Source organism: Amblyomma mixtum, chromosome 10, assembly GCF_055824585.1.
Source record: "Amblyomma mixtum isolate Tamu chromosome 10, ASM5582458v1, whole genome shotgun sequence".
NCBI classification, from domain to species: domain Eukaryota; kingdom Metazoa; phylum Arthropoda; class Arachnida; order Ixodida; family Ixodidae; genus Amblyomma; species Amblyomma mixtum.
In genome coordinates this window covers 115,131,009-115,154,832 of record NC_143021.1, presented here as the reverse complement: position 1 = coordinate 115,154,832, position 23,824 = coordinate 115,131,009, and the positions used below count along the sequence as shown (strand labels likewise).

At 46.7% G+C, this 23,824-nt stretch overlaps 1 protein-coding gene across 1 annotated transcript in view; it reads right to left on the bottom strand.

Moving 5' to 3' along the window:
• Positions 1–328: 328 nt before the first annotated feature.
• The window catches only part of LOC149326725 (acetylcholinesterase-like), a 67,227-nt gene continuing 43,731 nt past the window's right edge, over positions 329–23,824 (bottom strand). The window contains exons 4-7 of the mRNA XM_089563455.1: positions 22,937–23,224; positions 17,340–17,607; positions 12,604–12,968; positions 329–5,087 (exon numbers count right to left, since the gene is read on the bottom strand). Of these exons, the coding sequence (XP_089419581.1) occupies positions 4,952–5,087; positions 12,604–12,968; positions 17,340–17,607; positions 22,937–23,224 (1,057 nt within the window). The 3' untranslated portion in view covers positions 329–4,951. The remainder of the gene's footprint in view (positions 5,088–12,603; positions 12,969–17,339; positions 17,608–22,936; positions 23,225–23,824) is intronic.

Genomic DNA, 23,824 nt, shown 5'->3' with positions numbered 1-23,824 from the left:
TCGTGTGTACGGTCTCTTGACCTGATAAGTTACCATTGTTAGCTTGTTTTCTAGCTTGGTTTCTTAGTTGTTTTTTTTCTCTTTAATGGCATTTCCCGCTGCTCGTGTTCTCTTTGCACTTTGGTATTATTGCTCAATTAGTGGTCTGTTCCTGTACCCCCTCCTGCTGGGGCCTCACGGCCTGCAGTATGTAAAAAATAAATAAATAAAATAAAGGGATGATGCCGTCCTTCTCTGCATTATAGAGATTGCAATAGTTTGTCAAGGCTCCAAGAAGCCACCGGTCTGGTCGGACTATGCCATGAATTCCCTGCATTCGGCAACCATGAACATTGCTCAACTCAAACTTTATTGCGAAAGAGTATTTACATCATGCTTCCGCCACCAAATTTCTCAATGAAGACAGCCGCACAAAGCCAGAAATTCTCATATTCAAAGAGTGTAGATGGCTTGCATTGCTATTGGAGTGCATATTGCAACCGCGCAAAACGACGAGAAGTTCAGCGTTTTGTCCTGTGCTTTCCTCTCTTCATTCTGCGTCGTTTTGCGCGGTTGCAATATGCACTCCATTGTCAACCACCAACTAGCCCGCCTTCGCCGGTTACATTTGCATCGATATCACAGCAGCCGCCAGGTTGGCGAACCAGGAGCACACCGGGAGTATGCGCATTTCTACGATCCGCCCATACTCCAACCTGCACCGCGTAGGCTATTCGGGGTTCACTGTCGTTACATCACGTGACAGCAAGTGCAGCCACATTTTACAGGATTAAAAATGTGGAGATCACAAGCCCGTCAAACTACAATAACACATGGTCATTATCAGGTATTTTACAAGGGCGAGAAAACTGCAAATATTATATGGAAATCAAACCGCAGTGGCTTTCCCTTTCCAGACATGAGTTCCGGACAGAAACCCATGCAGCCACAGCTGAATCTACTGCATAAATGTCTTTCACAAAGCATAAATTGCAGTCAAAGGCATCCGACTCATTCATGAGGGTGACTGGGTTCAAGCATCGGTGGCGCGAGACAAGACTGTCGGCAAATAAAAAAAAGAGACTGGTAGAACTGCAGCCAGAGCTGCACTGTTGCTTGGTTTCTCCGTACAGCACAGAAAAGCTGCGCCTATGTTAGGCAACGTAGAGGAAGCTCGAGCATGGAAGGTGACACGTTATCGGCTTTCAACCATTGATTCCTCGGAAAGTACGAGTGACAATTCTTTATTCGTTCTATGTAGTTTTCCACTGTGCAGAATACGCCCGAGAAATATTTTTAACTTCACGCAAAAAGTAATAACACAATTCGCTCTTTCATGTAAACTGACTGTTTCCTTGCATATCGGAGCTACCGGTACGAACGCATGAAAAACGCTCAATGCGCGGCAGCACAAAGATCGTTCTCACTCTGGAAGATACCGGCAATGCCAGTCTAGTACTGGGTCATGAAGTCCTGCATGTATCATTTAATTACTGCTTATTAAGAAATATTGAAGAGTAGGAAATTATTCAACCAACCTAACAGAACGTACTCGTAGATAAGGCGAGAAATTTCAGGTTTCCGAAACAGCTAAAAATTAGGAGTAATATAGCGCAGCGAGCGATGAAAAGGAAATGATCATCAGAGGAAGTTAGGTAACAAGCAGGAACCAATATATTACACTGGCGGCTATCAAGACCAGGAAATAGGAACGGGCAGTATATGTGAGAAGAAGAATAGGCAACTGGCGTTCTCTAAAGGTGATTTAATGGACACTATGATATCCTTATAGCGGCTTGAAGGTAAAGTGGTGACGTCAGTAAGCAAACTGGGATAGGAAGACCGGGCTTGCACACACAAAAAAAACATTAATCGGAGAGATCAATGCAAGAGGGCTTTGGCCTCCAGCGGACTTGACGTAACTGGTGACAATGACGATTGGGATACAACGCTCGGTTCAAACGTCACACCAACGCCTCCTGTAATTTCGATGCCTGTCAGGTCATCTGCTTTCCAATGGAAGCAGCGTGGAATCAACTTTCACCGGTCCATCAAAAATGGCGCACAGAAAAACACGAAAAAACACAAAGAGAACGGACAGGACAAGAGCGCACTAGCAACTGACGCGTCGTCGTAAGAACACCTCTCACACGGTGACCTCCACCGGTAATCCGTGATGAGGCGGAAAACTCTAGACACGGCAGAAGAACATACCCTTCGCCGACTACAACCAGACACTCTCGTAACTCCACTTAAACTCCACCAGTGGTACCCCTCACTCTACAAACCACAGTGTCCACACTGTACAGAAATAGCTAAGGCTTTTCACATAGTGTGGGCATGCCAATTAAATCCCGCTATTTACAGGATTCCTAATCCCAATTTAGAGCAGCCGGAGGCCATTCTGTATTGCGAGGACCCCGAGTAGCTACGAGGACTGGTTCACAGGGCCCAGGCTGCGGCGCAGGCCAGTGGGCTGCCGGAATAGGTTTGGATTAGTTTATTGATGTTTAACGTCCCAAAGCGACTCAGCCTATGAGGGACGCCGTAGTGAAGGGCTCCGGAAATTTCGACCACCTGGGGTTCTTTAACGCGCACTGACGTCGCACAGTACACGGGCCTCTAGAATTTCGCCTTCCGGGCTGCCGGAATAGGCGGACCACCCAAGGCTCCAGTACCTGCCATTGTTCAAATGTTGTTTTCAATCAATCTGTCGCGTAGGCTGCGGCTCCGCGCGGCGTCTCCTACATCCTCTGCTACTTTTCAATCAATCTGTCGCGTAGGCTGCGGCTCCGCGCGGCGTCTCCTACATCCTCTGCTACTTTTCAATCAATCTGTCGCGTAGGCTGCGGCTCCGCGCGGCGTCTCCTACATCCTCTGCTACTTTTCAATCAATCTGTCGCGTAGGCTGCGGCTCCGCGCGGCGTCTCCTACATCCTCTGCTACTTTTCAATCAATCTGTCGCGTAGGCTGCGGCTCCGCCCGGCGTCTCCTACATCCTCTGCTACTTTTCAATCGATCTGTCGCTGAGGCTGCGGCTCCGCGCGGCGTCTCCTACATCCTCTGCTACTTTTCAATCAATCTGTCGCGTAGGCTGCGGCTCCGCGCGGCGTCTCCTACATCCTCTGCTACTTTTCAATCAATCTGTCGCTGAGGCTGCGGCTCCGCGCGGCGTCTCCTACATCCTCTGCTACTTTTCAATCAATCTGTCGCTGAGGCTGCGGCTCCCCCCGGCGTCTCCTACATCCTCTGCTACTTTTCAATCAATCTGTCGCTGAGGCTGCGGCTCCTCGCGGCGTCTCCTACATCCTCTGCTACTTTTCAATCAATCTGTCGCTGAGGCTGCGGCTCCGCCCGGCGTCTCCTACATCCTCTGCTACTTTTCAATCAATCTGTCGCTGAGGCTGCGGCTCCGCGCGGCGTCTCCTACATCCTCTGCTACTTTTCAATCAATCTGTCGCTGAGGCTGCGGCTCCGCGCGGCGTCTCCTACATCCTCTGCTACTTTTCAATCAATCTGTCGCTGAGGCTGCGGCTCCGCGCGGCGTCTCCTACATCCTCTGCTACTTTTCAATCAATCTGTCGCTGAGGCTGCGGCTCCGCGCGGCGTCTCCTACATCCTCTGCTACTTTTCAATCAATCTGTCGCTGAGGCTGCGGCTCCGCGCGGCGTCTCCTACATCCTCTGCTACTTTTCAATCAATCTGTCGCTGAGGCTGCGGCTCCGCGCGGCGTCTCCTACATCCTCTGCTACTTTTCAATCAATCTGTCGCTGAGGCTGCGGCTCCGCGCGGCGTCTCCTAAATCCTCTGCTACTTTTCAATCAATCTGTCGCGTAGGCTGCGGCTCAGCGCGGCATCTCCTACATCCTCTGCTACTTTTCAATCAATCTGTCGCGTAGGCTGCGGCTCCGCCCGGCGTCTCCTACATCCTCTGCTACTTTTCAATCAATCTGTCGCGTAGGCTGCGGCTACGCCCGGCGTCTCCTACATCCTCTGCTACTTTTCAATCAATCTGTCGCTGAGGCTGCGGCTCCGCGCGGCGTCTCCTACATCCTCTGCTAATTTTCAATCAACCTGTCGCTGAGGCTGCGGCTCCGCGCGGCGTCTCCTACATCCTCTGCTACTTTTCAATCAATCTGTCGCTGAGGCTGCGGCTCCGCGCGGCGTCTCCTACATCCTCTGCTACTTTTCAATCAATCTGTCGCTGAGGCTGCGGCTCCGCGCGGCGTCTCCTACATCCTCTGCTACGCAGCGGCACCACGTGACCAGCCGCAACCGGGATTGGCAGAAAAGCCACCCAGCGGGGAGTACAGGGGCGAGGGACCGGAAGGGGGCCTTAAGCAGGACCGAAAACTGGACGAGTTGGTGAACGTTCAACATTATGTACAGCGCGAAAAACGAAGACAGGGGAAGAAACATGCAAACAAACAAGCGCTGACTATAAGCTGTAATTTTTTTAGGAAATACTCGTGCTTATAAAGGCTTCAACCCAGTACGCGCAGGCGCACGAAGCATGAAACACAACAAAAACAACAGAAGCAGCAAACCAAACCATACGTGCGCATTAGCCTCATTGCACTGCAGCAGTGCTCTGTAGATAGTTCAGTTCTACCTGGTGTAAAGCCACCGAAGGTTTTTCAACGCACGGGATGCGCGATGTGGCGATCAGATACGCCTCTACTGTTTCCCGGCACTTCTGATTTCTGTGCCTGAAGACAACGTCGAGTATTTCCTAATAAAGTTTCAGTTGATAGTCAGCGCTTGTTTGTTTGCGTGTTTCTTCCCCTGTCTTCGTTTTTCGCGCTGTACATACATAATGTTGACCGAAAGGGCTCGAATGGGCACTTTGAGGTCATCTGACAGGCATCGAATTATACAACAGGCTTTGATCACATGGCCCCTCTGACGCGCTAAGCCACCGAGCCAGCCTCGCCGACAAGGCGTTTTCCGTCCTGGACGTGGCGGGAGCAAGTCAAATGCTCCACAGGCTGCAGCGCTCGGCGTGGAAGCTGTGGACCTCGGTGGCGGTGTTGTTCGTCAAGAGCAGGGAGACGGGTTCGTCGGCAGTGTACTTGGGCCAGGGAGAACGAGCTGGCGACTTGGGTACACTGCAAAGACGTGCACAGCAAAACGATCATGGGGTGGTGCATATAAAACATACGAAGATCCTGTTTCTCGCCTTCAAAAACGAGCTATTCTTATGATAACTTATTCAAATAGTACATACCCCTGTAGGCCACTCTTTAAGCAGCTTCGTATCTCACCCCTATCAATGGCATATAAACTGAAGATAGCTGAAATAGTAAACAATGTAATAAAATCTAACAACCCCCTGCCCCTTAGTTTATTTAGATCACCAATGAAACAAACAAGAGCTGCAACTAACAACCTATTTAATTTTACTACCTTGTTATAATATGTACGGCCGGAGACTACTAGAATACAGCAGAGCCCATGTGTCGAAAGAAATCCCAAAAGAAGTTAAAGGAGAAAACAACTTTTCGGCATCTTTAAAACACTATTTAATTTCCATGGAAATGTAGGAATGAATTGAATTGTGTGTGTTAATCTTGAAGTTTTTTATTTACATGGTCTGCAGTAATATTGTGCTTGTTTTGTATTTGGACCCCTCACTAGCCGTAAAGGCTATGGGTCCAACAAACTGTTTGTGTACTGTTTCTTAGAATAAATAAAGAAAAAATTCAAAAAACAATTCCTCAGTGAAGTGAACACTCAGGATCAATTAAGGCGCACGGAGGACGACTGCGCTCAATATCTTTTTATTTATTTTTTTGTTTATTTCTCCTTAGGGCAACATACAGGTATTGCCCACGAGGCAAGACACAAGGAGGTGCTAAACCTCCTGACTGGGTCTTGTCCTCGCCTGGGTACAGCAGCAGGAGCGCTATTGCATTATACAACAAAAAGAAAGGCTGTCTTTGCCATCACTTACAAAGCAGACGCATCATAAACAGTCCTTGTAAATATATACAGATAATAAAATAATAATACACACTAAATAATATACAAAAATGGTACAGAAATGCAATACATTAGGGTTGTTCGAACCGACATATAATTGAATCAAACGGAACCAGCGATACATCACTATGTCAAAATAAAAAATTGATTTATTTATTTATTTATTTATTTATTTATTTATTTATTTATTTATTTATTTATTTATTTATTTATTTATTTATTTATTTATTTATTTATTTATTTATTTATTTATTTATTTATTTATTTATTTATTTATTTATTTATTTATTTATTTATTTATTTATTTATTGATTGATTGATTGATTGATTGATTGATTGATTGATTGATTGATTGATTGATTGATTGATTGATTGATTGATTGATTGATTGATTGATTGATTGATTGATTGATTGATTGATTGATTGATTGATTGATTGATTGATTGATTGATTGATTGATTGATTGATTGATTGATTGATTGATTGATTGATTGATTGATTGATTGATTGATTGATTGATTGATTGATTGATTGATTGATTGATCGATCGATCGATCGATCGATCTGGCAAGGAAGCTTGAGCGCCAAGTGGTCGGCAGCGTCGCTGTCACCGCCGAGACGCCGTCACAGCTGTTTCAATGACAGGCTTCTTAACAGTTTTATTTTTTTTTTTATTTCTCTAGAAGGCAATTACAAGGGGCACCAAGGTCGACACCCTGGATTCCGCCGAGTACACCAGCGTTCTTGCTGAGTGCCACCGCGGTGCCACTATCTAAGCTTGCCGAAGTCGCTGGCATTGCATGGACCGGCAAACTACAAAACTATATAACAGGATGTTGTGTTGTCTTGTGTTGTGTTGTGTTGGGTTTAGTGGCGCATAAGCATCTAAGGCTATCATGCGCCTTGCTCAAGGAGTAGGAAAATTGATTTCTGTAGAATTTTACTAAAAAGCGAAAAAAATCGGTAGTGTAAAGAGCCTAAAAATTTAGTTGCTGCTACACTGTAATGCAGGGAGAAAAAGTTTGGATATATTAGCATTAAAACGCTTAAAAAAGGTCGAGTAACCTCAGTGGCAATCCTCGGCTGGGCAAGGATCCCGGGGTTCCCAACCAATCAAGTAAAAACCTCAGCATTCTTCTCAGGAATGAGAAAGCGGCTGGGGTGTATAAAAAGTAGAGCAAAGCTGTGGATCACACTTTATAGTCTCTTGAGAAAACGTGCTTCTCTTAAAAAGCTAAAAACCGAGGATATGTCAGCAATTGCATTGTCGCTTAAGACAAGTCTAGGGTGAAAAGGAATGTGTTCATTGCAAAATTGAGTGAAGTACTTTTTCCTTATTTTTTCAAGTTTCAAGCATGGGAATAAAATGGGATTAATTGTAAGTTCGTCTCCGCATTTTTCGCACACTAGTTTTTCTTGTTTTGCAAGCAGGAAGCTGTGTGTAATGTGTGCATGTCCAATGCGCAGACGACATGAAATCTTAAAAGAATAGAAAACTGAGCTAGTTGGTTCATCCTTCTTGGTGGGAACAGCCGAAATAACAAAACGCAGACACAAAAAGGAACACACAGGACGTAGACGAAGCTGACTGTCAACTAAAATTTTATTGGAAAACCCGCGCTTTTTGTTCCCTTGTCAAAAAGATCTTGCTTTTATCTCCCGCGGGGTTCGTTCAAGAAGGAAATTTCTTTTCTTGATAGAGAGATTGATGGTGTACTAACGCACCGCTGTCCTGTTTCCCGTATCGCCAATGCCTCAAGGATCTCACGTGTCACTTGGTCTGCATACCTTTTCATGACTTGAACTTCATGCAACTTGGGCTCACAATTGCGCACTTTTTTGCCTTTTTTGTTTTCTTTACAATCTCTGCAATGCAGGGCTAGATTGCTGCTTGGGGCACCTGATAGCGATGATGCATGTTCCCTTATCCTATCATTTTTTTTTATTGGTTTATTTTTGGTTTACAATGCATACGTAAACCAAGGACGAGCAGGCAAAAGGCGTTAAACAACACCTGACTAAGGCCTGCCCTCCTATACAAAAACAAACAACAAATTAAAACAAACATTCAAAGCATTTGACAGCAACCGACTTCGAACAGAAAAAAAAAACGCAGGTTAAAATTTAATTAGCAGTAGTATACAGATTTGATACCAAAAAAGATACAACGGTGTTTACTTATACAGCACTGTCACGAAAGTAGCATATCATGCACGGCTCTTTTATAGCTTTGGTCACTTCGTTTTTCCATTGCCATAGAAAGTAGCGGGGCGTAAGCATTTAGAACTCGCGGTATCATAAATGTCAACATTTGGTGGCCATAATTTGTACGGGACTTTGAAACATGGAAACTAGCTGTTCGGAAGTTATATAGTCCAGGCATGTGCAGATATGTGTTCTGAAACGTTTCTTTACTGTATTTTATTTGATTCTTTATGTATATAGCCAGTTTTTTGTCATACATTGTTTGTATCTTAAGTAACTTGTGCTTTCTAAAAACCTCCCCTGTGTCTTGGCTGAGTGTAAGGTTGAATACAGCTCGGATAGCCCTTTTTTGCAGCGCAAATAATCTTGCTATATTAGTAAGTGTTGTTGTTCCCCACACAAGTAGGCCGTAATGTATATAGGAGTGAACTAAAGAGTAGTATAGCTGTAGTTTGCATCTGACAGGTACAAGCATTCGTAGTCTGTTTATTATGCCCACTGACCGCGATACTTTACTGCGTAAATAATCTGAATGGTCATTCCACAGTAAGTGCTGCTCGAAAATTACTCCTAAAAATTTTATTGAATTTTCACGAAGTAGAGTTGAATTTTGAAATTTCAGTTGAAAACTTTCAGTAATCATCTTGTTTTTGGCTCTAAATACGACATATTTAGTCTTTTCAACATTTAGTTTCAATTGGTTAGATTCCAGCCATGAAGAAAGTTCTTGTAGCCATACGTTTGCTTCTTTTTCTAAGATAGCCATATTATTTCCTGAAAAGAACACATTAGTATCATCTGCGTAAATAATAATATTCTTAGTCTGAGGTATGTTCACTATGTCGTTAATATACAGAAGGAATAGTATCGGTCCTAAAATAGAACCCTGTGGTAGTCCAACTACAAGGCACCTTCCCGTCTGCCCTATATATTGTTTGCCACAGGCCAGAGGGATATTATAAACCACACCTTTAACACACTTGCTGAATCTTGTTCGGTGCGCGATCTGGCATTGCTTCTTCTTTTGCCTGTTGACTCGAGCACACATGCTCATTGCCTTGTTCGGTGCAGAGCAAACAACCCGGACTACGTGCCTCTTGCCAATCTTCATGAGGTTGTGGGTCAATCCATAAACATACATGACATGAAATCATTACCATAAAACGTTCCTGGTGCCCGCAGGTCTCCCATTCAACAAGGACAGGCTTTACTAAATGTAGCTTGTAGTTAACTTCGTTGTCCCATGAGGCCTGCCATTTTCATCTAAGTTTATTTTTTACAAGTTTCATATAACAGGGACAGGCGAATTATACGGGGCGATTCAGCGCTGATCTAGCAGTCAGCGTTGTCTGTATAAAACTGCAATGGAATTTTCGGGACCACAACTTCAAGGACTCTGGCGATACTAACTTCCTTTCAGTACCCAGAATAAAATTAATGGCGTGAAATAAAAAATAATATCCTAGGCTTAGACTATACAAATTGTTCTCTTCATTTAATAAATTTTGAGGACAGTTTATCTTGAAGAGCGAGCTGCCGGGCTAGTTGGTGATGCATTTTCTGAAAAAGTTAGCGCAAAAAAAACGGACAAGGGACAGAAAGAAAGGACAAAGGTGAATGCCTGATGTGTCCTTTCTTTCTGTCCCTTGTCCGTTTTTTTTGCGCTAACTTCTTCAGAAAAGTTTATCTTGAACAACACTATCTGACATGACTGCTGGCAAGTCGGCAAACATATTGCTAAGTTGGCAAAATCATATTTCTGCCCACCACACAAATCGCGGATCAGGAGCCCAATACTAGGCTCTCTGGTTGCCATTGTACTGCCAGAACACTGCCGCTAAAGCGCTGCGATGAGCGCGACAGCGGAAAGTCAGCGTCCATTTTTTAGGAGACCATTGAGCCAGATGATTTATTACTACATCTTCTCTGAATTCAAGCTTCTCTTAGTGAAGGATTAACCTTCAGGATTACACAGGGTGTTTCACTTAAGGCTTTCCACAAATTTTAAATACAGGCTTTTTGACTTAGAAAAGCGCTTTTTCCGGCATAGCGTTGTCAGCGGTGTATTACATCAGCAAATATAAAACTACGTGAAGAAGACGGCACGGGAGGAGAATACAAAGACGCATGCGCACTGGTGCGGTCAGTAATCTCCGTCTACACTGCATCACATGCAACGGCAAAAGCTGCGGACCTTATCTGGAGAAAACGAAATTCCTATCGGAGACAAAGACAAAAAATTGGCAGTGGTTTAGGTCTGGTTAAACCTGGAGGATTGCGAAAGCAACGGAGAGGAGAGAGAGAGAGGCGACGGAGAGCGCGCGGCAGCGGCGGCGGCCCCGGCACGCTAGCTATGCGCCGCTACTGCGCATGCGCAACTGGCGAGCGCGGCGGCGGCACCTCTGAGTCACCCGCGCAGCGACGGCGGCGGCGGCGCGCCAGCTGTGTGCCGTGTGACGTCACTGCTCCTCGCGCATGCGCAGTGTGGCCTTTGATCACCTCGGCGAAATGGCTCGGCGACTCGCGTAGTGTTTTTTCGCAGCAAAAAAAACGAAAATAGAAATTATGGAGGCACTGTACACCGCCATAAAGCGCGACAAATGCATTAGTTCACCTCCTTCATTGTTATCAAAAAAGATAGAATTCGTATATGGGCATACCCAGACTCTCCATCGGTTTTAATGCACACGTTGCCTTTGCATTTTATTAGTCGCGGCCTCAAGCATGATTTCTTTGTGTTTGTATCTTGCCTGTTATATCTTAGCTTTGTGTGTGCGTCTTTGTGTCCTCCTGCTAGCCCGTCTTCTTCGCGCAGTTTTATATTTGCCGATCTTATTAATCAACTAGTCCGACATCATGTCTTACTGCAGTGTATTACATCGAAATTCAGCTAAAACATGCTAATTAGCGGCCTGGTTAGCAAATATTGAGCAGTTAAGTTTTTAATCCTTACTGTTAGGCTGCTTAGTTATTGAAAGGCGTGTAGCCCACCTGTGGTAGTATCCGTATCAGTTTTTAGAATTTCGAAAGCGCAGTTACCCTCGGAACTGTGCCCCAACGAACTATGGCTACATCGCGCCAAAAATGCGTGCTCTATTGAGAACTTTGCATGTAAATCAACTTCTCCAGAGCACGCAACTAGTCCAAAATGCCGGAATTTGTTGTGTTCTAACGGCAAGGGTAGCCCCGTTTTCGAAATTCTGAAAATTTATGTGGATATTGCTTACGGCGAGCTACAGGCGCCATAATAATTAAGGTGCCTAACATTGTAATTAGTTAGCCAGCCTCCTAGTTAGCACGTTGCGGAAATTCTTGAGTGGACTCACAGCAGCGGACTTCCTTTAATCGTGAAATGAAAAGAAGCCGATAGTGTGTCTACAGCCTACCACCCAAGAACAACGTGGACATGTTACATACTCCTCAGGGAATTGTACTGTCATCTGTTTTCTTTCTCCTTTTATCACCTCTCAAGATGCAAGCCCAGCGTGCCAACCTGGCACTGTCTGCTTAACACCCCTGTTTTAAGGCGACAGCCTTTAATGCCTCGTACTGTCGTGACCAAGGAATGTTAGCAAGTGTGTCCGCGTTTCGGCGTCACTACTTAAAATACTGTCGAGGCTGGGAATCGAACCAGGGCCTTTGGCATCTGAAGTGAAGACACTACCACTCCATCACGAAGGCTTAAGGTTTTAGCATAAATAAAGGCCATGTAGTGAATGCACGGCTTTCATAAATCAAATAAAGTAAATAAAAATATAAAAGAAGGGAATTAAAAACCAACAAAAATAAAAATAAAATATGACAAGAAATACAAAAAGAAACAGTGCACCAGGGAACGCTTTCGCCTTGCAGCACTTTAGACAGCCAAAGTGCCCCCTGATTTTTTTTCCTTTCTCCTTTTATCCCCTTCTCAAGATGCAAGCCCAGCGTGCCAACCTGGCACTGTGTGCTAACACCCCTGTTTTCTATTGCTGTTTCTCTCTCAAGGATACGTCGAAAAGGACAGTGAGATAACCCTGCAGAAAACACCTAATTCAAGGGGCTGTGACCTCTGCTGTAGAAGAACTGCAGATTGGGCTAGTTGGTGTAGATTCATAATGAAGGTTCAACAGCGCACACACACACAGACCAAGAAGGAGACAAGGCACAAACACCAGCGCTGAACTTAGCGGTTCTGTGGATGCACACGTGCTTTTAAAGCGGTTTTACCTTTTACCAGCGCCAGGAGATTGTTGACATTGCACATGGGCGCTGTTTTTTCGCGTGTGTATATTGTGACGTGCTTCTTCCCTCCAATAAAATCACTTCTAAGTTCAGCGCTGGTGTTTGTGCCTTGTCTCCTTCTTGGTATGTGTGTGTTTGCGCTGCTGAACCTTCATTATGATCTCTGCTGTGTCGCGGAGCGCCGCAAGCTCGGAAAGAGACTATAGACCTACCCTTTCTCGGCGAAGGAGGCGATCATGTCGATGAGCTGCTCGGACGCCCTGACGTCTTCGTCGGCGAAGTTCTCCCTGTCCACCAGGGGCAGCCCGAAGGCGTAGGCCAGGTCCATGCCGTGTCCCACCCCGGCCCAGGGAAGGCGGGCCCGCTTGGCCGGCCAGTGGTCGAACACGTAGGCGTAGACGGCGGCGCCCCGCGAGGCGTGGGCCGCCGCGGCCGCGTGCATGGGACACACGAAAAGCCGGTCGCTCAGGTGGTCCACGAACTGGCGTCGCAGGGAGCTGCCGTCCGAAGCCGCCTTGGCCGCGTACTCGTCCTCCACGATCTCGGGCGCCGCGTCACCGATCCACGAAGAGGTCGCCTAAAGGGAAACGTGCGCTGGCTGACCGAAAAGTCGTGTCTAGGTGAATGCAACAACGGCGAATCGTAGTAGAATGTAAACATGGGTCACTGACCACGTCAAAAATGGGGGTTAATTGACGTTTCGGAACCGCTACGGGTTCCTTGTTCACAATATTGTGAACAAGGAACCCGTAGCGGTTCCGAAACATCCACTAACCCCCTTTTTGACGTGGTCAGTGACCCAAGTTTACATTCTACTATGCCACTACCTGACCAGACGGGATTCCGTCAAACCCCGGATTACAACGGCAAATCGTATCCACTTTCTAGCATATCCCACTCACGTTTGCTCTAAACAGGAAGGAGTAAAAAGGAAGTGCAGTAGCGGACAATTTACTCCCTTTTTACACCCATATGGGATGGGCATGTTCGCGTTTAGTGTGTAGGCAAGAAAAATGCGCAACGAAAGTGCGACGCATTATTCCGCCAGGCGGCGGTCAACTTGCACGGTCAATGGAAACATGTAGCCTAGTATTATGTGGAGCCATCATGGCTGCCGGATAATATAAAGCGGATTGCACACAACACTGCAGCAGCTCGCCCCACTGGACGGGTTCACTAAACCACCGCACCAGATTTGATACGGCACCTGTGAGCGGTGGCGCATATTCTCAACGAGGCACGCTAAAAAATACTATGCGCTACTCTCAGCGCTGCTCCATGGACTGACCGCCTCGTCAACAGACCAGTCGATTGATTCAACGATAAAAATTCTCAAGAGGCTTACCACAGTGTATAGAGATATTAAGTGACGGCTCCTTGCTGTGGCGGAAAAATATTGATTATTCATTATTATTTGTCTGTGGCGAAGTGCGCGTTACGTCACTACTCTGACGTTGGTGACGTCGTTGAGGTCCAACCACTGAGCGTTGCGATTTGCCATGATGCGCTGCATGATGACTGCATGCGCTGCATGATCACATGATGCGCTGCATGATCACTAACGCCACTACCCGCTGACCACTCAGCGTAGAGAACCGGGAAGCGCTCACTTAGAGCAACCCTAAAGGGACCCTGAGGGGAAAGCGCCAACTGAGCCATATGGATAGATTATTCCTCGGAAACATTTACAACCCTTTTTCTGGGCGAGAAGGTGCCTGCATTGCTGAGAAAATCACTAATGAAGTAGAAATGTTATAGCGCAAACAGAGACACGGACAAGAGAGACGAAACACACACACAAGCGCTTACGTGTGTGTTTCGTCTCTCTTGTCCGTGTCTTTGCGCTACAACATTTCTACTTCAAGATGAACTACCAACTCGCCCAACAGGAAGTTTTAATCACTAATGAAATTCCCGAAATTCTCCCTCACTCAAAAGACCCGCGAATCGGAGAAGGTTACGTCACGCTTACGACGTATGTTCCAACGAAAGCGAGAATACCAAGCCTGCGACACGTGACAAGGCGTAGGCCACGCCTCGAGACGGTGGCGACAGCCGCGACCAGCCCTCTGCTTGTGTTGTGGACTCCATTCGCAAAGTCATCGGTCTAGTACTGGCCGCTGCCAAGTCCCAAGGGATTCCGGCCGGTGATTAGGAGAAACGAATGGGAGTTTAGGCTAAAGCCTTCTCCCCCGTCATTTTTGACGGGTGCAAATAAAAGTTATTTCTCTCGCATAGCGTGCTTCTGTGCTCTCATGTTCTGCGATTTATTCATGCTGAGATGCCATCTACCGATAGTGTGCGTTTGTCATCCATGAATCAGTCTCGAACACATCCGAATGTCACCAGTGGCCGTATTCTATGAGCTATTCACTTTCCTTCGTCCATTTCGCGTCCATTCAGTCCTCTGTCAGTGGTCACTGAGATATACCTGCTGCTTTCAAGCGTCTACGGCAAGCGACCCGACCATTGCGTGGTTGGCGATCGGACTTAACCACTGGCTGCAGTTGGATGCGATATGCAGCCAATGCCAATATGCAGTCAAGTCGAGTCGCCAACCACGCAATGGTAGGGTCGCTTGCCGTAGACGTTTCTAAGGCGGAACCCTTGAATCATAGAGTTTCTTACTATTACCTAGAGGGAAAGCTGGCAACCCGTCTATGGGAGTTTGCGTGGAGGCCCCTCGAGACCACTTCAGCCACCATGGGCGCTCAGAGCATCATGGGGCGGTGAGCTACCGACTGCAGAACCACAACTTTTGGCCAAAAAATAGTAGAAAAATAAAGCTGCTCGATAACTACAAATGTCCTAACATTCAATATCTTGTCTAATGATTGCAACAAATGAGCAGAAAAGCATTTAAGTGCAAAGTTTGCCCAAAATAAGGGATGGCTAGCTTTCCTATTGGCCAAATAATGAACACTACAAAAACTAACATTTCGTAATTAACAAGCGCATTTTTGAAAATAAATATGTTTTCAAAAAAATGTTGTTGCTTTGATACTTTAAGAGGTTTTTTTAATGGCATTTCGGAAAAGGGAAACCTTTTATTGGCGTCGTACGTCGTTGAGGTTTCACTACTATGGTTTTTGCACTCTGCGTTCGCGCGATAGTCGTCTGCGCACACACGAACAGCGTTTTCGGACTGAAACATTTTAGTAATGACACTCCGTGTTCCCGAAAAAATACCACTGTCCCGCAACAAGTAGCTCACCGCCCCGTGATGCTTTGAGCGTCCATGGTGGCTGAAGTGTAGCGCCGCCAGCTTTCCCTCTAGGTAATAGTAAGAAACTATGCCTTCAATGCCTCATTGTTGTAAGCAGTTGTCGACAGAAATGTCACGCTTTTCAATTGGTCGAAATGGCCGTGACGTCACAGTGCGCGAATTTCAAACGGGGCACAACACTACTTTGGCTAGTAACCATGCAACCAATTAAAGGGATGGTATAGTGATGCTTCAAGTATGTGGGAGTGAGTTTAGTTAATTTGCTAATTAACCAATTAGCCTAATTAACCTTTCTAGTCAGACCAGATAAATAAATAAAACCGAGTAGGAAATTGGTCGAGTTGAGGAATCGAACCAGGGTCTCCAGAGCACGAGACGAGCACGCTAACCACAACGCCATGCGAGACAGATACATTTCCCTTCCTCAAAAACCAATTTACCGACGCGCAAGGCGTACAGCCGAACGGGCGATGGCGTTCTATGGACTCCCTGGCAACGTTATAAGACGCAGTCGCGTTCCACTCTTAGAGCCGAATCTGAACATCTTAACCACACATCAGTGACACTAGCAGCAACACCGCGCTAAAGGCTTCCGCCTGACCGCACTTAAGATCGACAAAGTGCCCCCTGAATTTTTGTAAACACTCGAGTATATCGCAGTGATCGCTAAGAGAGGACCGAATAGACGCGAAATCGACGAAGGAAAATGAATAGCTTATATAATACGGCCCCTCGTTGCTATGTTCGGCAGCGAACACAAAACAGCGAGCAAGCTAGCGATTTGGTGTTCGGCTAATTTCCGCGTCAAGGGAAAGCAGGGACACACTCATCTGCAGTGCTTTCTTCATCTTCAAGCGTGACAACACGAATCTGCGATCCTTGCGATCGACTAATTAGTGCACTGTGTGTCGTGGGATACACAATCGCTGATAATTTCGGCAAAAGATTTCGCACAGCAAGCCAGTGAAGCGACCTCTTGTTGATATAGCCTTCACTTCGAGCTACGGCAGCCTAGCGTCTGTGCGAGTGAGTGGTTGGTAATCTCAAGAACAGGAAAAAACTGAATCGCGCTCAACCGGGTGACACGACTGAAATGCGTGAGCCATCGCCATTACGAGATACGCTCATTGAACACACACCGATTTCTTTTCAATTTTTGTTATTTTTCGTTCTTGGCGTATTCGTTTTCATCGTTTAACAAAGAAACGACACTCGGACTGAAACAAACAGGCATTTATTGCTAGAACTACAATAACGCCCATTTGTCTCAAACTCCACCCAGTTACACTTATTCTTTTTCTTGTTGTTGTTGTTGTTGCCGCCTAATTCAGCTTTTCGCCATTCATTATTGACCAACGTTGTACTGTGATGTATCGTTTTTCATTTTATTGTATTGCATTAGATTTTGTTGTATTAACGTGTTATTCTCAGTTGTATTTCCTTTGTCCCCCCCCCCCCCCCTCTTATGTAATGCCTCAACAGAGGCCTTTAAGGCTAAAATAAATGATGATGATGCTGAATCGAGGTCGTTCGATTCACCAGCAGGGTGGCGAGCTACCGCTGGCCAACGCTAGGCCAAAGGATAAACTCCGCGGCCGGACGGGACGAGCTGACGAACAATTTTCCCACCTCGAGGCCTCGCCCCGCTGGCGAAGAGCGGAGCGCCGCGCCGAAACCCTTTCCTTTACCTTACCGCACCAAAATGACCCGCGCTCGGCTCACCTCGAGCAGTTCCTTGTGGAGCGCAGCTCGGTCGATGTGGTCCAGGTTCTCTGCCAGCAGGTGTAGCCTGGGCTGCGGCCACGCGAGCGCCGAGGCGCCCTCGTCCGAAGTGACGCCGATGAGGAGGTCGACGTCGGCGGCGAAGAATCCCTTGCGCACGGCCACGGCAGGCACCTTGGGCAGGAAAGCGTCGTGGTAGGTGGGCGAGAAGGGGAAAAGCTTGCCCGGCACCGCCTCGGACGCCGCCACAACCAGCTCCTCGGCGGACCTGCCAGACAGCCCGTGGATATCAGGAGCTCCGAGAGAAAGCGCTCTCTCTCGACAGTGGGCCCCGGATGACAAAGCAACCGCAACACACAACGAACATCAAACATCAACTCAGAATTGACGACGGACAACCAGGGGGTCTGGCCCATCATCATCATCATCAGCCTGACTACGCCCACTGCAGGGCAAAGGCCTCTCCCGTGTCTCTCCAACTAACCCTGTCCTTTGCCAGTTGCGGCCACTGTATCCCCGCAAACTTCTTAATCTCATCCGCCCACCTAACTTTATGCCGTCCCCTGCTACGTTTGCCTTCTCTAACATAGCACCGCCTTTATTTAAAGTTTACTGCGGACCCTAAGATCGGCCAATCCGAGAGGCATTAATGCATTTAAAAATGTTAATCACCTGATGCGGCGAATGTGAGCGCTAGTTACGTTTGTGAAATGCTTGACTTATTTTGCTGCATGATCTTCGCGCACCTCACTTCCTTACGCAAAATTCGAAGTCCTGGCGAGCCTCGCGTTTACGAACGGCGCCTTGTTCTTTCCTTGGAATTTTTTAACGCTGCAAGCAAAGAATGTTGCAACAGACGGGCTGGTAGCGAACCCTCTCACAGACGCAGAGGTGTGCCGCTTATGCGTCATGTCCCATGCTCACGCTTCCGTCTAAGCCCGGCCCCGAGGCTACACCACGATATCCTGACACGCCGGTGAAATGGGCCTCTGCTTTGAGCCTCGGCCGTGCCAGTGCAGCTCCAGTTCTTCCGGCGCCGCCAGTGTAGCCTGACGATATACAGTCTCCCGCAGGACTCTCCCTTTAAGGCGAAGGCCTGAAACCCACACACCCGCGGCTTCTCCGCAGTCGTCAAGCATCTGTAGTGAGATGATGGATGTAACTCACAGCCCTCCCGCTTTGCAGCCTAGACCTAGAGAACCTATGATACCACGTGGAGAGAACGCCTATGATACCACGTGGGGGTTCAACATCCTCCGTAACCTAGCATAGTTAGGTATCCGCGGAATGCTGAATTGCTTGAACGACTTCTTGGCTAACTGCACCGCACATTCCGAGTTCACCTAGGAGCAATTCTCTAAATGAATTTCTTCCATGAGGACGGCGTGCCCCAGAGATGTATTCTAAGCACGATATTCTTCATTGTAAAAATGAATTCTTTATCTAAAATTATCCCCGAACCCGTAATGTATTCGGTTTGTGTAGGGGACCTCTAAATAGCACGCACCTCCTACAGCATATCTACCTGTGAGAGACAGATACAAATGACACTAAATAAACTGACTGCGTGGACACAGAAAAATGGTCTCAAGTTTTCTCCTCAAAAAAAAGTTGCGGTTCTATTCTCATTGCGAAGGGGCCTACAGGTCGATCCCAATCTCTACCTGAATCAAACCCCACTACCAATTAAGGAAAAACAAATTTTTAGGCGTCACTTTTGACAAGAAACTGACATTTGTACCATACATTAACAACCTCAAAAAGAAAGCTTCTGAAGGCCTAAATGTCATAAAAGTGCTTTCACGAAAACGATAGGGGTCCAATAGAGCACGCCGACAAATCTATCGCTCTTTGGTGCGCTTCAAGCTGGACTGCAGGTGCATAGTACAGAGGGCAAAACACATGCCTAGAACAACCAAACTGTGTGTTCCGAAGCTCCCACAGCCGCTGCGATCAAGAAAGCAAAAAATGACGATGAAATTCTATGAGTTTAACTGCACATGTTTGCATCCAGGCCATTTTTAACCGAATCTTATGGCTAGTTATCGCATGTTACGCCCGAAACACGCTCTGAGCGTGCTCTAGACATGCGTTTTGCCCTCTGTACCTATATGTTTCAGCAAGGGCATCCTACTTGAAACGATTAAATCCTGTTCACAAATTTGACCTGCGCCTATCATCTGGAACATAAAGAACATCCCCGATAGTAAGCCTTTACAATGAAGCTAATGAGCCCGCTCTATAGGATCGAAGAATCGCGCTGACATCGTTACCAAGTGGCCATCCAATAGATTATTTAGCAACAAACCACATTTTATCAGGCCGTAAGTACTGCGCTTTGAAGACAAATGCGAAGAGTTAGCTTCACGAAATCCTCACAAAGACATGAATGTTTGTCACCATGGTAGAGCCTCCTTGCCGCATGTGACTTCATATTAACACATTTACACAAAAAGCAAACGCCAAAGGCGCACACACTACAAGATTTATTCGCACTGCTAGAAAAATGTGACCCCTACACTGAAGTTTATCCCGGTGACTCAAAAACATAAATGCACGTTGAAGTGCAGTAGCTCAAGACAAAAGTGAAAAAAATGATACGACTGCCACAGTGCATATCGATTTTTACTGCCGACTGTTATGCTATCCGTGTGGCTGTACAGCAAATAGTAAAGTAGAACACAAAAAAATAGCTTCATCTTCAATGATCCCCTGAGGTTGTTCACAGCACTGCACTATAAAAATGCTGCTGAACCCTTAATAGGAAACATCATGCATCATATAGTTAAAGTCACAACATAAAAACACATTAGGTTCTGTTGCGTCCGCAGTTACGTTGGAATTGTGGATAAGAAGACAGCAGATGCATGCGCTGCAAAAGCCCGATTTGATCAAATAAAACAAGCGAACATACAGTACGGGGATTGTTTGAAGTTAACACACAGTAAAGAGAGAAATAATCGACAGGCTACATGGGAAGATCAGGTAAAGAAGAAACTGCACTCTTTAAACCCCATTTTAGGAGAATGGAAATCATTTAGACACCAAGAACGTTTCACATAAGTCATTGTACGTCGCCTACACATTGGACGCATACCTTACACACAGTTTCTTACTGGAGAAACAAAACAAACCCCGCTGCGAAACGTCTGGCGGTGAACTCATAGTAAGCCATATATTTTATTTCATGTACAAAACTGAAAGCACTAGGGAAAAATTATTTGACATCAATATACAATGAATACATCCCATTACACCCCATGTTGCTTTTAGATGATCCATCAATTGTTGATTTTTCAAGTATTTTTAATTTTGTTAAGGCACTCAGTATCATAAACAAACTGTAAGTATCGTCTTTAACACAATACATTCTAACTCTTTTCTTGGCGCATCATACGCTTTGTTGCTTTTGCGCCATGAAATTAAATATAACTAACCGTGCACTCTAAACACGAGTGCGCCTACATATGAGTAAAAAGGGAGCAAGCTGTCCTCTAGCGCACTCCCTTTTAGGAGCAGGGTACTCTGAACAGGCTAAACAGCAGACAGATAATATCTTTGAACAAAGTGAGGCCCGTCCACATGAGCAGTGGAACGAAGAACCTTTTCTATGTATAAAGTTTCAAATCTGAATTCGCGAGTGGTCACAGAAAACCAGGTAGATCCGGAACGCCTCTTTGTAGAAGTGGCGGCGTGTGCTCGCTCATAGCTGGCATAACCCAAGCGTTTGTTCAAATGACCCTATATCAGGCGTTACAGCAATCCGCTAAAACGCCGCAGTAGTTAAACTGGCTGCTGTATTTTATGGATTATAACATGCGGTCTTTTGCTGCTGTTCTTCATTCACTGAAAGTGCCATTTAACGCCTTGTTTAGTACCGTAAAGTGTGGCCGGGCCTCCACGGTCTAAGTTGGCCATTTAAGAGCCTGTGAAGCTCAATAAACTGGGCCAATATAAGTGACATGGTCACGCAGCTACGCTTTCTCTCCTTTCACGTCAGTGTGGAAGAGTCCTTGGAGAGAATTTTGTGCCGTGATTTTCATTTCTTAGACCTTCCAGGCAGTAAGCATAAAACAACCAGTATCGTTTATAATTTCGGTCTCATCAGAAAATTTCAACTGCCGCAGACACAGAAAATAAGTAAATATCAGTTTAGCAATCTTTTTTTTCAGTCGCCACCACGGCCCTTTTTCACCTTTGTGTCTGCTAGAACAACCGAAGCGCCATCTGAAATAATCACAGAAAGTTGTAAAAAGAGAGGAAGCTGTCCTCAAGCACACACCATTTTATAAAAGGGTGCGGGCGAGAGTACGGCTTACTGTCTTTTTATACCCATATAGGTGTATTCGTGTTTAGAGTGCACACTTCAATCAACCTAACGATCAAGCAGGCTTTCATAAAGTTTACCAGACAAAAGATCGTATTCACATTATCAATCAGGTGATGGAAAATGCGCAGAGTATAATAAGCCCCTATAAATAGCCTTTATAGATCACGAGAGGGCATTCGATTCAGTAGAAACCTCAGCTGTCATGCAGGCATTGCTGAATTATGGTGTAGAAGAGCCTAATGTGAAAATACTGGAAGATATCCATAGCAACTACACAGCTACCACAGTCCTCCATAAAGTCACCAACAAAATTCTAATAAGGAAAGGTGTCAGGCAGGGAGACACAATCTCGCAAATGCTATTCACCGTCTGTTTACAGGAGGTATTCCGGGGCCTGAAATGGGAACAGTTGGGGATAAGAGTTAATAGAGAATACCTAAGTAATCTGCGGTTCGCTGATGACATTGCCTTGTTGATTCACTCTGGATATGAACTGCAAAGCATGATCAATGAGTTAGACAGGCAGCGTAGAACGGTGGGGCTAAAAATTAACATGCAGAAAACCAAAGTATTGTTCAACAGTCTAGCAAGAGAACAGCAGTTCGAAATTGATGGCGCGGTGCTGGAAATAGTAAGAGAAAATGTCTACTTAGTGACCGCTTATCCGGATCTTGAGAGGGGAATCACTAGAAGAACAAGAATGGGGTGGAGCGCATATGGCAGGTTCTCTCAGATCATGAATGGCAGTTTACCAATATCCCTCAAGAGAAAAGTATACAACAGCTGTATCTTACCAGTACTCCACTACGGGGCAGAAACGTGCAGGCTAACAAAGAGGATTCAGCTTAAGTTAAGGACAACGCAGCGAGATATGTAAAGAAAAATGATAGGCGTAACGTTAAGAGATCGGAACCGGGTGGAGTGGGTGAGAGAACAAGCGCAGATTAATGACATGATAGTTGAAATCAAGAGGAAGAAGTGGGCTTGGGCAGGGCATCTAATGAGAAGGCAAAATAACCGCTCGTCCTTAAGGGCAACGGAGTGGATTCCGAGAGAAGGCAAGCGTAGCAGGGGCCGGCAGAAAGTTAGGTGGGCGGATCAGACTAAGAAGTTTTCGGGGATACGGTGGCCGCAACTCGCAAGGAACAGGGTTAGCTGGAGAGACATGGCAGACGCCTTTGGCCTGCAGTGGGCGTAGGCAGGCTGATGATGATGATTATAAAAGGAGCGTCATCTGCGGTACAAGTGATGAGAAGGTGGTGCTCACCGGTTTCGCAGGCATCCGACCACTTCCTCGGGGCGGGACTCGAGCGAGCCTCCCTGTCGGCAGCCAACGATTTCGGCCAGGGCGTCCCCCTTGGCGACGCTGCGGTGCACGGCCTCGGACACGTCCAGCGCGTTCATGGCGCCGCTCATGGCCACGACGCGCCGGAACAGGCCCCGGCTCATGGGCGACAGCAGGTGCGCATGCGCGGCCATGGCGCCCGCGCTCTCCCCGAAGAGCGTAATGCGCGAAGGGTCGCCGCCGAACTGCCGGATGTTCTTCTTGATCCACCTGTGCGAAGAAGCCGGTGTGAGTAAGCTATTTCTGCTAGTAGTATTACCATTACGAAAGCGGCCGTTTTCATGATTCCAAGGTTACGTGGAAGAGAGAGAGAGAGAAAAAATAGCTGGGATTGAGCTTTGCTTAAACCTCGTAGGCTGCGTAAGCCCGTCTAGCAGCGTCTTGAGCGCGCCGCTTAGCAAGGCGCTGTTCGCGTTCATCTGTCTCCGAAGCTCGTTGTCGTTTCCTGGATTCGTCAAGCCGACGTAGCCTCCCTTTCTGTTTATCAGGCGGCATAACGACTTAGCCGACAAGCGAGCGAACGCATTTTATACCGCTCACCCCCTCCGTCCTCCACTCGGCAGCGGCACGGCTGCAGCTGTAGTGCGCCGTGCCTCGCGCCGCCTTTACCCGCCCGACGGCTTGAAGTGGGAGCCCAGCGACGGCCGTTCTTTTTGCCATGGCAACGACGCTCCGTCTCTTTGCGCGCCGTGCCTCGCGCTGCCCTTACCCGACGGCTTGAAATGGGGGCCCATCTGCGGTCGCTCTAAAGGTCGACCGTGCCTCGCGCCGCCCCTACGCGAAAGGCTGAAGCCTGGCGTAGTATTGCTT